This window comes from Hylaeus volcanicus, chromosome 4, assembly GCF_026283585.1.
Source record: "Hylaeus volcanicus isolate JK05 chromosome 4, UHH_iyHylVolc1.0_haploid, whole genome shotgun sequence".
In the NCBI taxonomy this organism is placed as follows: domain Eukaryota; kingdom Metazoa; phylum Arthropoda; class Insecta; order Hymenoptera; family Colletidae; genus Hylaeus; species Hylaeus volcanicus.
Genome location: NC_071979.1, coordinates 26182601 through 26198907, shown reverse-complemented (window position 1 = coordinate 26198907; position 16307 = coordinate 26182601). Strand labels below are relative to the sequence as shown.

The following is a 16307-nucleotide window of genomic DNA, read 5'->3' as shown; positions in this document are numbered from 1 at the left end:
TAAACGATTAAAGCGGATATTTTTTGTGTGTACTCGAGAGCGAAAACCGTGGCACATGGGGGTAAAAGACAAAAAAGAAGAAGAAAGGGACGATTAAGTCAGCAGATAAATTCGTTTCGACACGGGGTGGCGAGTTCGTTGGTAAATCGCGAAACGTTATGAACATCATGAGAATGCGAAATGCAGGCGAATCGTATAATGGTAAACCAAATAAGGAATGATGATATCGATGATTTTTGTAACGCATGCCAATTAGAAGAAGTTTTAATCGTCCAAGCAGACAGTAGTGCTCTTTCACCGCAACCAAATAAATAAATAAATAATATGTATATTTATATGTATATAGATATATATATAAATAAAAAGAAATTATCATTCTTGTAATTCGTGATTTGTTAGTTTGATATAACTGCACAAGTTTGTTGTTTTTTTTTAGTTACTGTTTTTTCTTTTTATTAGAGCGAACCGCTACACCGCAGACGATTGCGGCCACGATGTATCGACTGTCGGTGGAAAATAATGGAATAGCATAGAGTGTGCCCTTGGAAAAATCAAAAGAACAAAGGGTCGAGTCAAATGGAACGTTGAGGATCAATTTCATAGAACCCGTCGATCTCGCGAATTGGAAAATATGACGACGCGTGGTTACGCGCGACCTCTTTAAATATACCTCGAGCATCGGTTCTGATGATTTAACGGGGCATGAGCTGATAGAAAATATTCTTACCTTGCGAAGTTCCTGCCAAGTCCGGTGGTTGCAACCCGTGGCCCAGCCCTGGAAATTTCACTATCGTCACACGTAGCAACCAACGTTCTACCGTAGCGAGGGGACGAATCAACGGCCTGTACGCAACTTCGCAATTAGGAGAGACTCGAGCAAATGAATCTTCTGTAATCGTCTTCTTTAATTGAAAATGAACAAAAAATAAACACGAAGAAAATGGAGGAAGGAAAAGTAAGATACTTGTTCTTTCCTGAATCCATGAAAAATGTAAAATATTATTGGTTTCTCTAATCTTTCTAATCTTTCGTGGAACGCGAGTCTTACGTAGAAAATAATATTTGTCATTCGTATCGAATTTACATTGGAAATTTAAATTATCCTTGCTTTCGTTTAGATGACTTTCGCACTAGAAGTCAGTCAATAAATGTCGTTGTTCACGTGTAAGAAGTTTCAACGTAATTATTGAAATTTACAAACGTATCGCAATTCTTTGATCGAATTGCGTTTATCAAACCCCGAAAAAAAATGAAGTATGCAATAAATATTGGTTCTATCTAAAGGAAAATAATTGAGGGTCGAAAAGGCCAATTGGAGCTCCGGTTAAACCGGTGTCAGTGGAATTCCAGGTCATATTCTGAATTTGATTTTATATTTAGGATATCCTTATTTCTGTAACGTCGTCATCTTGGTTCGTATCGATTATCAAGATGAATAATAAAATGAAAGCATCGTTCTGTATTCATAAAAAGCTATAGAACAACGGTAAAAAACAGCACGACCGAATTAGGTGACACCGAAGCAATGATAGATTATTGGATACGAAGCGAACATTTTTCGAGCCAGCTTCGCGTGATTCCTGAATATTATTTAAGATAAAATTGCTCAAACTACGTTTTGCAGAATCGTAGGATTCCTGAACTGTGTATGCTAGTCGTTCTAGAAGGGGTCTTCTAATCTTGGGCACTCAGAACTTGGCACTATTTTTTAAGAAATTTCTACGATAATTCTACGAAAATTCTAGATCCTGGACGATTCAACCCAGAAATGATGGAGGTAAAATTCGGGATTAATGTAGGATGTAGTAATGTAGTAATGTAGGATTCCTAAACTATGTTACTCGTTCTAGAAGGGGTCTTCTAATCTTGAACACTCAAGACTTGGCACCTTTTTTAAAGAAATTTCTACCAAAATACTAGATTCTGGACGATTCACCCGAAAAATGATCGAGACTCCTGACGGTGAGGGGTAGACGATCGAAATTGGTCAATGCGTACAGGCCCATCCGAAAAGTAAATTGTCCACGTACCTGACAACGGCATGTGTTCCGTGGCTAGTGCCGCCATACTGAAATTAAAGCTTCCAGGCGTGGGCGGGAAGATTTTCGTCTCGGACAAAAAATTCGGCGTGGACGTGTGCTCGGATTCGACCTCGTGCTCGTTACTGCTCGCGGACGCTGGTGGCCGATCCGACGCCGCAGCTCCAGAATCCGACGAGTCCTCGTTGTTGCCCCCGTTGCCACCGTTGCCACCTGTCAGCTCCAACGGCTCGCACTTAATGTTGTCCTCCAGGGGGCTGGTCTCCTCGTGCACTCCGTTACCCTCGACCTTGCTCGAAAGATGGTTGTTCTTCACCATCGAGAAGTCCGTGGGCGTCGCGTCGTTGTTGTTCAACGGCGGCGACAACAGCCTCGTCTTCCTCGTGGGTTCCTCGTGCGGGTCAGGCGTTCGTCTCTCGTTCTTGCGTATCTGCGCTCTGCGTAGCAATTGCTGCACGGTGGGTGGTATCGGGGTCACTGGCGTGGGCGGGGAACCACCCCTGGGAAAGCTCTCATCCAATTTCTCGTGGAAAGGAAGATGATTGCCACCGGCGGCCAACGCTCGGACGTGGGACAGCTGCAAAGAAACAATCGAAACACGAGCTACAACGACGGCCAAATTGACAGTTTTTCGAAGCTTCCGAGATAAATGATTTTGGCAATTCGGGGACAGCTGGAAAGGAATAATCCGAATAGGCGCGTAACGCCGTTTCGCTCGACATATTATCGGCGACAGAGTTTCAATGCTGAAACGTATCGCGCGTTGTTTAATGTTTACGTTTCACCATTTACGGAACTCATGCTTAATTAGCGAAATTAGTTATTGAAATTTTATAGTGCTCGAGCCGTAAAGTTAAGAGGAAAGTTGGAAAACGAGGTTGTCCCGGTGACCGATGCCTCGTTAAAACGATTTGTCCCAGTTATCGACATAGAAACGAACCAGTATTTTACACTCATATAAAATAAAGCTACTTTTTCATATTTTATTGCTTTAACCCGTTGAGCTAGACGCTCGTTAAAAAATTAATACCCAAGTTGCGAGTTTATTTTAACGTGATACGGTAAAACATAGCGATTCGTGGAGTCAGTTTTTCTCAACAAACACTAAATATTCCATGATTAGTAAATCACGCGTTAACAGAGTACGCATTCTGAAATAAACCAGACAATTTTAGAACTATTTACATCTCGTACTATAAGCTAAGAAAAAATTCTCTATTCTTCCACTACATAATTGACATTTACGTATATGTCTCTGGAGTAACATACTGAACTTAAAACTGAATTAAAACTAAAATTTGTCGAATTTATCGTTTACAATTCTAGTCAAGGAGCTTAGCAAGAATAATAACAGAGAAATGTCCTAATCATCGGTGTGAAAATGAATCAATTATCGACAGTAATTTCCCAGCCATAATAAGACCGGAATCATTTGCTCGTGAAAATGTACACGTCGATTTCTGGCTTCTCGCTTCCAGATATTTTAGACAAACCAATTTTACCCTTCGCGCTTGTCAAACGCAGCTAAATACTACGAATGAAGATGAAGACGCCATCGACAAGCGATAAATGAACAAGCAGCAGACACGTCTGTCGATCAAAGGTGTAGATTTAGGCTTGCTTGACCCAGTAATCGACACTTTGGATATCGTCGATCCGGAAGAGCTTAAAATGACTTTTTTATGTTTATTTGTCGCGAGAGAAGACAAATGAAACAAGGGACAATGATTTAGTGCACTATTTATTTCGCTCTCTCGAAGAAAAAATCAAGCTCCTTTTCTTGTTCGACGCACAATACGACACCTCAAACGGATTTTCAGCAAAATATTCTAACTACCAATGAATTTAGAACACCGCTATTAACCTCGCAGCTTAATTTAATATTTGATTGAAAGCACAGGAAGCGTCGGTCGCTACGTCAGCCGGTGTCGATAATTGATACGTTCATACGATGATAGAGACAACTAATTTAGGAATGTTTTGGAGGCGGATAGCTCGACGCTATTTCGCTTTCTATAGGTTTATAGTCGGGCCAGAGGCTGAATGGTACTGTTGCACAAACCATGCACCCTCACGAACGGTCGCCTGGCAATGGCTAGGAACTCCGAGTCGCGTAGGTATCAAGTGTCGCAGGATTGATTGTATAGAGTAGGCTTAATATTTTTTTGTGAGAAATATATTCTTTTTCTTATGGAATAATAGATAATTCAACCGATCCAATGTTTATTTAACGAAGATATTGAAAAATCTAACCACGAATTGGAGCGGGAAACTGTAAAAAACGATACTTTCAAATAATAAAATTCGAACACATAATAATAAAACATCTATTCGATAAAATGTTACCGGTAATTACACGACAGACACTAGCCTTGGGATTTTTAACGCGACCGTAGTTTACGATCAGTTTCGAAGGCCAACCGTGGTCTGCTATCCTTTTTATCATTAGTCGCGGAGTCAATCAATGCTCTGAAAGAAGCTTTTATGCTGCTCTTTTCAGGTTTCGAGAGCGAGTGTTTACTGCCGTGGCAGCCAACCTTCTGAATCTCAAATAGCAATTGACGTATCGTAAACCCAAAGTTGGATGGACGTTTGGTCAGAGGTCTTCGCAAGGTAACCCAGCGTGCCTGAGCTCGATTTTCACGAGTTACCTTTGTCACGTGACTTCTTCCAAGCATCTTACCTGACCACCTAACAAAGGTAGACGAAATTGGCGAATTCGAGAAGGACCACCATGTAATCGTAACGTCGCGCGTCGTCAAAGTTAATCAAAAATTAATTTCACAAATTAACTTCCTATCTACTCGCAACCTACTTCGAACCTTTGTAACCTTGATCAAATTTAACATTTTTTTATAATATTTAGCATCCGTATTCTAGACATCCCATGCTCGCGAAAAGTATAAAAGAAAAGGAAAAACGAACATTGCGTCGACTTCGGGACACTTTTAAATGTAATCGGAAATCTTGAAATTTCATTTTTTATTTTCTTCTTACGCGTGTACGCGTATATTCCAATCAGGGCACGATCAGGATTATTCACTTTCTATTTGTAACGCGATCCGGTTATCTTTGTTTGCTTGACCTATGACAATTATGGATTGGAATCAAGATGGGTATACATACATTGCGCACCGAGATAAGACGGCACTTTAGTTGAAAGTCACGTCTCTGTCAGAGATAACATACAACGCATAATCAATTTGCGAGGTGAGCGCGGAAGCCTGGCTTATTACATATGGCGGTAAGCCTGGTGTATGCATTTCGTGGAGATCATTTTTCTAAATGCCTCTCCAGCTAGGCTCGAGTCTTAAAGACGAATAAGGACAGAATCCGATTGAAGTAATAGATGATAAATAAAGGTCTACGTACTAAGTTCTTTAGAACTAGGTTAAGCATTATTCAAATATAATTACGTTGTTAATGTCAAGGAAAACATATACAGTCAGTCCCGTAAGTATCCTCTACGTCTATCGAAGAAATTTGTCCGAATTAAATGATGAATAATTTAAAAAAATTTAAGAAAGGTTTCCTAGCAAAGGCTTGCTAAACTCTGCCACTAATGAATAAATATTCGACACAGTTTTAGGATAAATATAATATATCCACTAAACTGCGTGCATATATAATATAACATTAAAGGTTTAATAAAAGCTCATATGATCCAACAAATTGGCCAGACGATATAAAGGTCTCTATAAAGTCGACTATCGACGTACAACCTAATCGTTCGGAGTGAAAACGTTAAAAAGTAATTATCCACGAAAGAATGCAAGCTTTCGCTAAACGTATCTTGCAAGACTAAGAGTGTTGCGTGACTGATAAAGCTTTAGGAACCGTTTAAGGTGTTCCAGGACGTTTCTGACGCGTGATCCAAGGTTGAAGGGTTTAAAGAAACGAAAAGCTCGGCTTACCTCGTCCCTGTCCGTTTGGTCCGCCTGTTGCGTGAGCCCCGATACCCTGAGGACCTCTGCGGTCTTCAGGAAACTGCTAAGGGAACGCTGATGCACGTTCACTTCCCCGTGATAAATGAACTCCACCAAAGCGTGCAAGTCGCTGAACGCTACGTCCTGAAGTACTATCACCGGGTGTTTGCACGGTGTGCTCTGCAAAACGGTGGGATATCGTCGGGAAAATAGGGTAGGGAGATTTTCTCGGATTAGTTAAACATTGACGTTGCGCTCGACGGACTTATCGAGCCCGCTGTTAAGGGAACTCGTATGGGGATGACGAAAAAATACAGATGGGACTTAGAGGAAAACAAACGAAGACGTATCTTACCTTGAGCAATTCTCTAAAGTAGGGACTGCAGGCGGAAAGTACGACGCGGTGCGCTTTGAGGCTCTTGCCATCGCAGGCCAGTGTGACGTCCACGAAATCCTCATCGTCCCTCAAGTTTTCAAACGCCGACGTTATACTGCTTTGGTAATTATTCCATCGCAGGCAAAAGTGTTGCGTATCTACCATCGTTATATCTATTCACCTATAATCAGAAATATTGTGTGCTGCTATTTAAACCCACATCGACGCTTTATCTTATCGCTTAATAAAACATTATATGCTTTGCTCCGAGTAAATTAAGCAGCGTTCGATCGACCGGCATCGATCGACTGCTGGAAATCGGCGGCGATTCGCGCGTGCGAATCGGAAGAAGACGAGGAAACGGAGTAAGTGAACATTTTCTAGGTCGATTGGTATAACCATTGGAGATGTCTGGATTTATGACTTTTCGGAATTATTTCCCAAAGAAAACTTAAGTATGTAATAACGCTTCTGAACATACAAATATTTCTCTGGAATTAATTCTTAAAGAAGATTATTTTGAGGATATTTATTTTTAAGGAATGTAATATTAAACAGGTAATAATATATTCATCTCGATCTCCAAAATTTTCAGTTAATTTTCAGATACGTCTATTGAACAGTGTACATTGTATAATATATACGTATACAACAATATACACAGTGCCCCTAATGTGCTGGGCACATAATAATTATTAATAAATATCTAATCTCTACGTGTCCAAACTTTAGGAGCATTCTGTATATCGTACAGATATACACATACGTATGTTAAAATAATCAAAAATATCAGTGCGTCATACAGCCCCTAAAGAAGCTGATTACGCTGGCCGAAGGACACGGCTCATACCTGTAAGCCTTAATTAATATCAACTATGACGAGCCAGACCGCGAAAGCGTCAAATATCTTCCAATTTTCTAGTTGCGCGATAAATCGTCGATAAGCATTCCCAAAACTGATAATTTTCGATAAACGTCGTTTCGAAATTAAAAACGCTGTTGCAATTGGCGCGTAAATATTACCAGACGTATACTCAACCGAGATAAAAAAGAAAACTGAAATTGATTTTCTTTCAAATCCATTCTTCTTGAAATTTACTATTTTCAACCGTTGCAAAATTCACGTTTGAATTGCCAATAAAAAATCAGAAAAAACTTTTCCTCTACGCGAATAAATACATTCATAAAAAAGAAACATCCCGGGGTCCACTAGATAACAAGACACAGATTACATAATGCTTTTGTATCGATTGATATTTAACCGGCGTGTTTACCATAGGTGTGGCCTCAAAACAGATGTCAATTTCTTTAGGGTCTCGGAGCCGCGAAAAAGAAACTTATATAACACGACGAATTAATACGCAGATTCGTCCAGCATGGGGACAAAGTGGACCAAAGGTATCCCGCGAAACACATGTTATTAATTCCGAACGGAATAGAAATACGGCGAAGCGAAACGCTTCTTCTTCTACAGACTGTTGCAAAGCGACACTTCTGACTTTGCGGTATTTTTACGTGGGCAAATGGTGAGTCAAGGCGCGTTGAAAACGCAACGGGCAGCAGAGATGTCCGATATTCTTATTTAGATACAAATTTCGAATAACGAGTGAAAAAATTAATATTTGAGTAAAAATTCAATTTTGTGTCACAGACTTAAATTTACACTAAAACAATCTGTACAAGCGAATATGTCATCATCCGAATGAAAATTGAATTTTGTATCATGCAATAAAGCAGCGAGCAGGCAGCGAATCTCGCGTAAAACTCGAAGAACCGCAAAGCAACACCGTGAGTATAACGAATTAAAATCGGGGCGGAGGATGACGTCGGGAGGGAAGAATAAAAATTGAAGAGTGCATGGCGTAAAAATAGACGTCCGAGGAATTGCATACACTACTTTTTATTTGCACCATACGAGAAAATTAGGTCGCCAGGCTGAGAGCGAAGCCAGAACGTACGATTAAATAATTCTCTCCGCCACTTATAAAAGCGCAGGCATTAAATGTATGCTGATAGTGTTATCTTAGCAAAACGATAAAAGAAAAAAAAAAGAGAAAAGGAAAGAAAAAAAAACGAGGAAAGATGTTAAAACAAATTTACAGTGCTCGGCTGGCTACGAGGCCGTGCGTGGTGGTGTTGCCATGACAAAAGCCTCTATGTTGAGAATGGAATTAATGGTCGTCGATTGCACCAGTTCCTTCGATTTTTTTTTTTTCTTACTTTATATTCCGTAACGGCGTTGTTTACGATAAGAAGCACCACAGACACCGTGTACACTATTTTACAACGTTTCCGTTGATAAATCGCCGTATCGCTGATTCGCAAGGTATTTTTACGCTCGGTTATTAATTTTCACGCCTCGTCCGTTCCGAAGAAAATAGTCATTAACGCGCAGCGTACCGCGGGACCGCAAGAATCCCAAACACACGCGACGACCGGTGACGGGTAAATATATTTACTTAAACATTTCGGATACGCCGCGAACCCGATTATCGGTGGCACCGTGTGGCGAGGTAGGAGAGAACAGAAAAAAAATAAAAGAACTTTTCTCTCTCGATACGTACTCGTTTATCATAAGCCCCGGCAGTGCGCGATTCGGAAACTGTTTTCAGATTCTTTTTAAATTCGCTATCGCGCACTGCTAAATTTATGTGTGACGAATTCGCGATAAGTTTCGCAGTCTCGTGAAAATCCTGGCCGGCAAAAACGCCACGATAATAGAACCACGCCGGATGGCACTATTGGCGATCCAGAGGACGAAACGGAATCGATGAAACTCGACTTTGTTTACCGTACTCGGACCTAAACATGTCTCCAACGCGCGCGAACACGCGACAACCGAAACGGAGGAAAAATGGAAAAAAAAGGTACACAGAGATCGGCGGAATGTCTCGTTCAAATAAATACGTACTTCTAGCGGGGAATTAAAGACGAAAAGTGTTTTGCGCTTGGTTGCTTGTACAATTGACGATTATTAAGTTGACTAACAGTAAGACTAACGGTAAGACTAACAGATTGTTCTTGACAATTATTACGTGTGGAAATTCACTCTAGATTATACAAAAATTCTTCACTGGCCATTTGTCACGTTATGGTACCGCCGTAGCAATGAAGCACGTGGACTAATTTCGACATTTTATCCTTAAAATTACGTGTACCGTTTCGAAGCAAGAATCACTTGCTCCAAAAGACTCTTTTATTATTTTGAAGTACTGTTTTGGACCAAGAATGACTTGCTCCGAAAGATTATTAGTTAAATGACGCAGAATTAACTACTACGACTAATATTACTAATATTTTACGCCGAACGAATAAATAATAGACATCCGTGGGACGGTTTAATCGGATATAAACGTGAGGTGTAAGTCGCTGCACGGCGATGTGTTTGTTCGTTACTCGCATGAAATTTCGTCCGTCTCTGCGATACGATTCTGTTACACCGAGTAAGAGACGCAGTGCGGAAAATACCGAATTATTCGCCGAAACGTCAAAAACATGTACACGAAACCGTTAACACAACCGAGGTTAGTAAATAGATCGGTGTTGGGAATTTTCTTTGCTCTATGTTTACCGCGTGTAATACTTTCACACCAATTGGAGCACTCTAGCTGCCTTAGACCTCTTAAAGGAGATTGACATGTATTTACGTTCACGTTTAGTTTGTATGTTATTCGAAATAGTTTAACCTCTTGAGACATACACATGTGTACGTTATGTTTAAGGTAAAAATAACCGTTATTTACGATCACGAATATCACGATACCTTTTAGAATTGAAATATAATATACTGTTTTATTTATTTCAGACAAGACAGTCGTCTTCGAAGAGGTTGAAGACAGAGAGGAAACGCTTGTACAAGGTTGAAAATACTGTTTTCCGTTAAACTTTTTAAGCTGGTTACGATACGTGTATTTGCTGTTGAAGATCAATTTTAGTGGCCTATTTTGTGAGAAGTATTATGGCGAACCAAAAGTTTTATCCGATTTTTCGGGGCACTCTTTAGGAAAACTGGCACATACGCGTACATTTAATTTTTGATTTATCTTAAATATCGTTTCACAAAAGTAACCGGTAGAATTACGAACAGTATTCATAATTATATGAAACAATTACATCATCGCAAGATTGATAGCCGCCATGTGCGTCGATCTCATTTTTATTTTTCGTTATTTCAACCAAAATAGAGGTCAGAAAATATCGAGTTTCGAAGTAAAGAGTATTCGAAGATGGCATGTACAACGTAAAACTAATTATTCACTGAAAAAGAACACGGAGTTATTAAAAATTAGAATCCCAATCACAGAATGAAGTTATACTTCGGCTGATTGACATCCGAAATGACTTAATTAAATGAAAAAGTATTAGGGTTAAACAAAACTTTCTTTTTTTCAATTTTTCATCCATATTTTTTATATTCAAGGAATGTTCAAAGTAAATAAAAATATTTTAGTTTCAAGCGACATGAACAACTTTTAAATACGATTTCAGTATACCTCGACAAGCGATAAAGACTGTGTAAAAATGACACTAGCAACAATAACTCCGAAAATCGACGAGAGACCGGATGACAGCGTGCACTGATTACCTTTTCCTTTCCGATCTCGGCTAATTGGCTGTCAATACGGTTTTCGTAGCTTTCTAAGGCACATTCACCACCACACTATCCAGAGAGGAATCACAGTTCGAAAAATGCGGATGCGTTATCGCGAAAGCACACCTATCACTCGTCATGCCGCGTAAGCTAATGACCGTAACAATGAACTGAATTGAAACTGGTCTGCGTTTTATCTCCACAACGCCACCTCGCAAAAAAGTGCGCACTTCGCAAGTTCGCGAGCAAGTCCCCTACACTTGGCCAGTAGTGCTGTTGCTTCGTGACGGAAAGTCATTCTCGTCGGACCGTTCGTCGTGATCGTCGTGACGACCTGATCGCCGGAAAATCTGCGCCCGTTCGATTAACGATCGATATTAATTCGAGGGAAAAGTGTGGGGTAGCGGGAGGGTGGGGAGGAGGGCAAAAGGGGGGAGGAGGAGGAAGAGAACACCTCGCGTTGCACGTTGGCGAGACGGTTCTAGCGACGAATGATCGTCGTCCACGTTGTATTTTACGCACGGGAAGGAAATCCGCGTGCGGTTTGGGCGCGTGGTCGGCCACACGCGCGAAACGGAGTCAAATTGGTGTCCGGAGGCGAGCGCGAGGCGGATGAAGCGCGTTGTTTCCCGCTTTTCGTGGACAGGTACACGCGTTTCGTCGATTCGCTGATCGAGGAAATCGTGACGACGGATCACATATCGCGCAACGAGAGCAACGAACCAGCCGGGACCAGATGAAAGGAGACGAAGAAGTGCCGGCGCGAGCAGTTCGAAAACCGGAAACGCACGATCCTCGGGCAGAGAGCACGTTGGCGTGAGCACCACAGTCCACCGGTGGCCTCTTTCTCCGTCACATACCGTGCGAACTAACCCCCGAAACGTCACGTCACGACTGTGCAGCTGTGTGCCGCCTTCGTCGACGACGGCGGGCGTACGTCGACGGCGCGGCAGCGAGGCCGCACGAAAACGTACGAAAAGCCGGCGATCGCCGGTACGACGAGCGAGAACGAGCCACGGGAGTGACGAGGAGCAAGTTCGAAGGGGAAGACGGGGAGAGAGAAAGAGAGTGAGAGCGGGAGAGAGAGAGAGAAGCCAGAGAGACACGTACACGGAGAGACTCGCGAACACGAACGAAACGGAGAGATGCAGGCGTGGGAGGTTAAAGAGGGAGGAAAAAAGTGAGCGGGAGTAACGAAGACGGGAAGAGAGGGCGAGCAGATTTCGCGAAGGATCGCGGAGAAGAGCGGAGCGACGCGTCTCGAATTTTCTGCCACCGCATCGCTGGACCGAGACGAGAAAAATGATGCCAACTCTGACGCTGAATTCTACCTAGGTTGCATTTGTTATTTATCGCGTACGACAGGTAAATTTATTCCGAGGAGGATCGAACGTAAGAGGAATTATTTTTAGGGGTCCGAAAAAGGTTCGTGTTTGCGAATTTTTTTAGGGGCAAACGGAAATATTCTGGCGATAAGTTTCAGGGTACTCGAAAGAACGTTTCTTAGTGTGCGTGTTGCAAATTTTATATTTAAAAGTAGCTTAAATTAACATAGGTGCGGAGATGTGATTTACACGAGTATTCCGTGGTGACCACTCAGAGTTGGATTATCAGAAATTGAAAAAATAAGTATTTTAGTCGTAGCAAACGAACGTTAAAATCAATTTTTTTCTTTTTTTTTGTTACCATTGAAAGCAGGAGAGCTTAATACGTTTCAAATTAATACGGAGAAAAGTCTGCAACGTTGGAAGTCTTTCAGCGTCAAATTTTGGAGCTTAAAAACGCAATTTTGGTTAGTTTGGGTGATATTTGAACACCGTGCTAGCGAGGATTACTGAGAGGTAATATTTTCTCCATTGAGAGGATTCGACGGAATAAATGTGAGGAACGGACACCGACGTCACATATTTACGGCAAACAAAAATGGAAATTAAATTACTTCTGGCTCTTGAAAGCAGGGAATTTTGTACGGGCTTCTGCAACGTTGGAAGTCTCTCAGCAGCGGATTCGAAGCTTAAAAAAGCAGTTTTTGTTAGTTTCGTGGAATTTTGGAGCGCTGTATGCCGATGAGGAACGGTGCAAAATCAAATTTTGTTCAACGTGAGGACTCGATGGGGCAGGTCGTGTTGAGAAAATTCGTAGCGGGTTGTACCGAGGAAAACGTAGAAGGTCATGGTAAAGGAATTCAAAGTGAGTCGTGCTGAGGAAACTGTAAAGAGTTGTGCTTAGGAAATTCGTACAGGATCGTGCTGAGAAAAATGCAGAAAGTTGTGCTGGAGAAATTCGTAGAGGATCGCGCTGTGGAAAGCGTAGGATGTCGTCCTAAGGAAATTCGTAAAGTATCGCGGCGAGTAAAGCGTAGAGGGTCGCGCGTGTTTCGCCCGAGGAACGGTAACGAGGTTTACCTCGCGGCACCTGTCAGGCGCGTCGTTCACGTGCGTTTCGTGCCGCCTTCCCCGCGGTTTCCTTCCAACGGTTTTCCAAGCGGTGTCTCCTCCTCCGCGCAGCGTACGCGCACGTAGAGACAAGAGGGTTACCTGCGAGAGGATAGGCCCCCAGCCAGAGATGGGCGAAGTTCCTATCTAGATAAAGATTTCGAATAACGAACAAGAGATGATTCAACCGCAATCCATCCGTCGAATGAAAAGTTAGAATTTGTATTACAAAATACTTTCCGTTGAGTGAAAATTCGACTATTCGACTTCAACAAGTGCACGAGTAGTTCGGGAAATTTTGAAATTTATTTTTTTCGAAAATGTAGCGTCGTATAAAAAAATGTTATTCTACATTTTCAGAGGCTACTCGCTTGTACCATCAGTCACGGGACGCCCTTCATATTAAAAAGATGAGATCATTTCGCAAGCAATCGAAGATACGAAACATTTGATCGTAGAATTTTCATGTTTCATGTTGTTGGCAAAAAACTTGTAGAAAATGTGTTCACGATTCGACGTATAAGAATGTAGATCCAATTTTCGCGATACCGCTTCGCGGCTAGCGAAGCCAACAAATTTGTATCATTCGTCCTCTCTCAGAAAATGTCTGCCGACCCCTGGAATAAAATTCTGCTCATCTCCGGCCTCGAGGCCTGTCGCGACACTAGGGGGAAGTCTGTCTTCGCCAGCCGACGATACAACGCCCAAGCGAGTACACACCGCGCGCGTCGAAGATGGAGCCTTCTTCTCTCTTTGATACATTCGGGATCGATGTATCGCACGATAATCATCCAGTAGCCGACAGTTTTTTTTTTATAATTCTGTTTTAAGACTGGAGAAATCATCGGAGTCACGGATCGGATAACCGATACGTAGCACGAGTCATCTGTTTCGAACATGCGGCGACACCTCCGGCACTCACCACTAGAGGACAAGCTTTCTCGCAAGCACTCGATCAGCTTTCGACTCCTACATAAACAGTCAACCGATCTTCGGATACCATGACGACTAAGGTAAAGTACTCAGGCCCTAACATCATCAATGGGGTGCTTTTATGTCAGTGCATCATCTCTGTTAAATCGCGTCGTCCAATACGCAATTCTCCCTCCTACTCTACCCTTAAACTGCACTGCTATGAAAAAACAAAATCGTTTCTTAACCTTTTGCAGACTGGAATTTTGGAGCAAGACGCGCGCTGTGTGCGAAAGACTTCTATATCGAGCGTACAGTATGGTGATCTCTCACTAGTTTCCCACACATTCGGACAGACTTCGATAGGTCTGGGTTAGGTCCTGTAGCAAACACACTCGTGTGCTTATGAACCGCAGTTAGCATGGGACCAGTGGTCAATCACCATTCTGTGTACACACGCTGATTCTCTCGCTAGTTTCCCACAAAGACGCGTCCTGAGCATCGATAAGCCCGTATTAATAAACACGATCCGACGATGGAGCTCTGTAACGTAAGAGCTCACCGGGTCCTCCGCATCCTCATCAATTCACACGCACGAGAATCTTGCACACATCCCACGCAACATTTCGTCGAGCCCAGTGGACTCCCTCGATAGAGACCCCATCCAGATCAGCGTTTGTGAGAAACAAGCAACGGAATCGCTCCGAAAGCTAATACGTGTTTACCGCGCACGATGACCCGTTGGACCGCGAGCGCACACGTGCGTCCAACGTCCCGCGGCGCGTGTTAAGGTGTTAATCCTCTCTCTACCTTTCCTGATCCCCGCGAAATCCGAAAACACCGGGTGGAAGCAGCGAGCTCCGAGGCGCGGGAATTTCAAACGGCGTCTGGCACGCACACACGCACGCACGAGCTACCCACCTAGCCACGTGTTCCCTGTGTTCGGGATGCGAGCAGCCACCGTGACGCAAATGTGCCGCGCGCTCCACACTCCACGGAATGCGAAGGATCTCTCTCGGTCCGCTCGCGTTCCGCGCACTCGGACACAGCTAGATCCACCACCACCACCACCACCACCACCACCACCACCACCACCTACACCACTACCACTACACCCGCTAAAGCGCGAGTTTATCTCTCGCGTGGACACACGAACGGTGATCGCGTTAGCGGAGCGGACACACCAGTCAGCCAGCCAGCCAGCCGTTGACACGTCGTGGAACAAAGTCACTGTCACGGCGGCGCAACACGTCCCGTGCGCGTAAGAGAGGGAGGAGAGGTGGAGCCCTCCGCTCCAGGCGAGGGTGGCGTGCGAGGGAGTGTGTGTGTGCGAGATAGAGAAAGAGAGGGAAGCAAGAGTGGAAAAAAAAAGAGGAGGTGTGCGTAAACGTAAGGTAACGTAACCGTGTCGCGTCGCGGCGCGTCACGACGACACCAGAGAAAGAGGAGCCACGAGAAGCGCCGAGAGTACGGGCTACAGCTCCCTAGCCTGGTTAGGACTAGCATACACGCGAGGGGGAGGGGGGACGACGCCCGCCGGCCGCCGTTATTCTTTATCGGAGCATGAGACATCTGTCGTAATAAGTGCGGACTAAAAAATAGTGCGTACGCAGGGAGAGGAGAGCGAGAGAGTAAGAGACGGAGAGACGATGGATTCGATGGTGGGGAGCTTTATGCCTGTGGCCGCATAGGCCTCCCCTTTCACTCCGCCCGCCAAGCCCACCACTCTTTTGATCTCCTCTCGTTCTCCTCCGCAACCCTCCCGTTCTCTTCCGCCCCCATCGTGGCCCTCTTCCATCCGTTAGCCCACGGAGACGAAAATGCGCAAAGCTAACGACTTCCAATTAAAAGCGCTCGGGAGTCCCCGGCATTTTTAAGGCGCCAAACGCCGTCTCGCGCGCTCCAAACGCGCGAATTATCGCGGATAGACCGACAGGCTGCTCGGGTGTCCGGCTCGATTTCGGTCGCCCGAACGATAGCGGTCTCGGTTTCCATGGACGTTCAGCAATAGCTAGCTCGAGCTCGACG

The 16307-nt window shown here is 43.6% G+C and overlaps 1 protein-coding gene across 10 annotated transcripts in view; it reads right to left on the bottom strand.

Annotated features, from left to right (window-relative positions):
* LOC128875673 (broad-complex core protein) overlaps positions 1 to 16307 on the bottom strand; it is a 96974-nt gene that overhangs the window by 54786 nt on the left and 25881 nt on the right. Inside the window, exons 1-5 of one of the 10 annotated variants that reach the window (XM_054121470.1) lie at positions 15201 to 15358; positions 6321 to 6522; positions 5954 to 6145; positions 2031 to 2616; positions 728 to 787 (exon numbers count right to left, since the gene is read on the bottom strand). In XM_054121470.1, coding sequence (XP_053977445.1) covers positions 728 to 787; positions 2031 to 2616; positions 5954 to 6145; positions 6321 to 6506 — 1024 coding nt within the window. In that variant the 5' untranslated portion in view covers positions 6507 to 6522; positions 15201 to 15358. Of the gene's footprint in view, positions 1 to 727; positions 788 to 2030; positions 2617 to 5953; positions 6146 to 6320; positions 6523 to 8561; positions 9247 to 10926; positions 11807 to 15004; positions 15172 to 15200; positions 15359 to 16307 lie in introns of those variants that run through there. The other 9 variants (XM_054121472.1, XM_054121468.1, XM_054121473.1 and 6 more) reach the window with 9 other exon arrangements.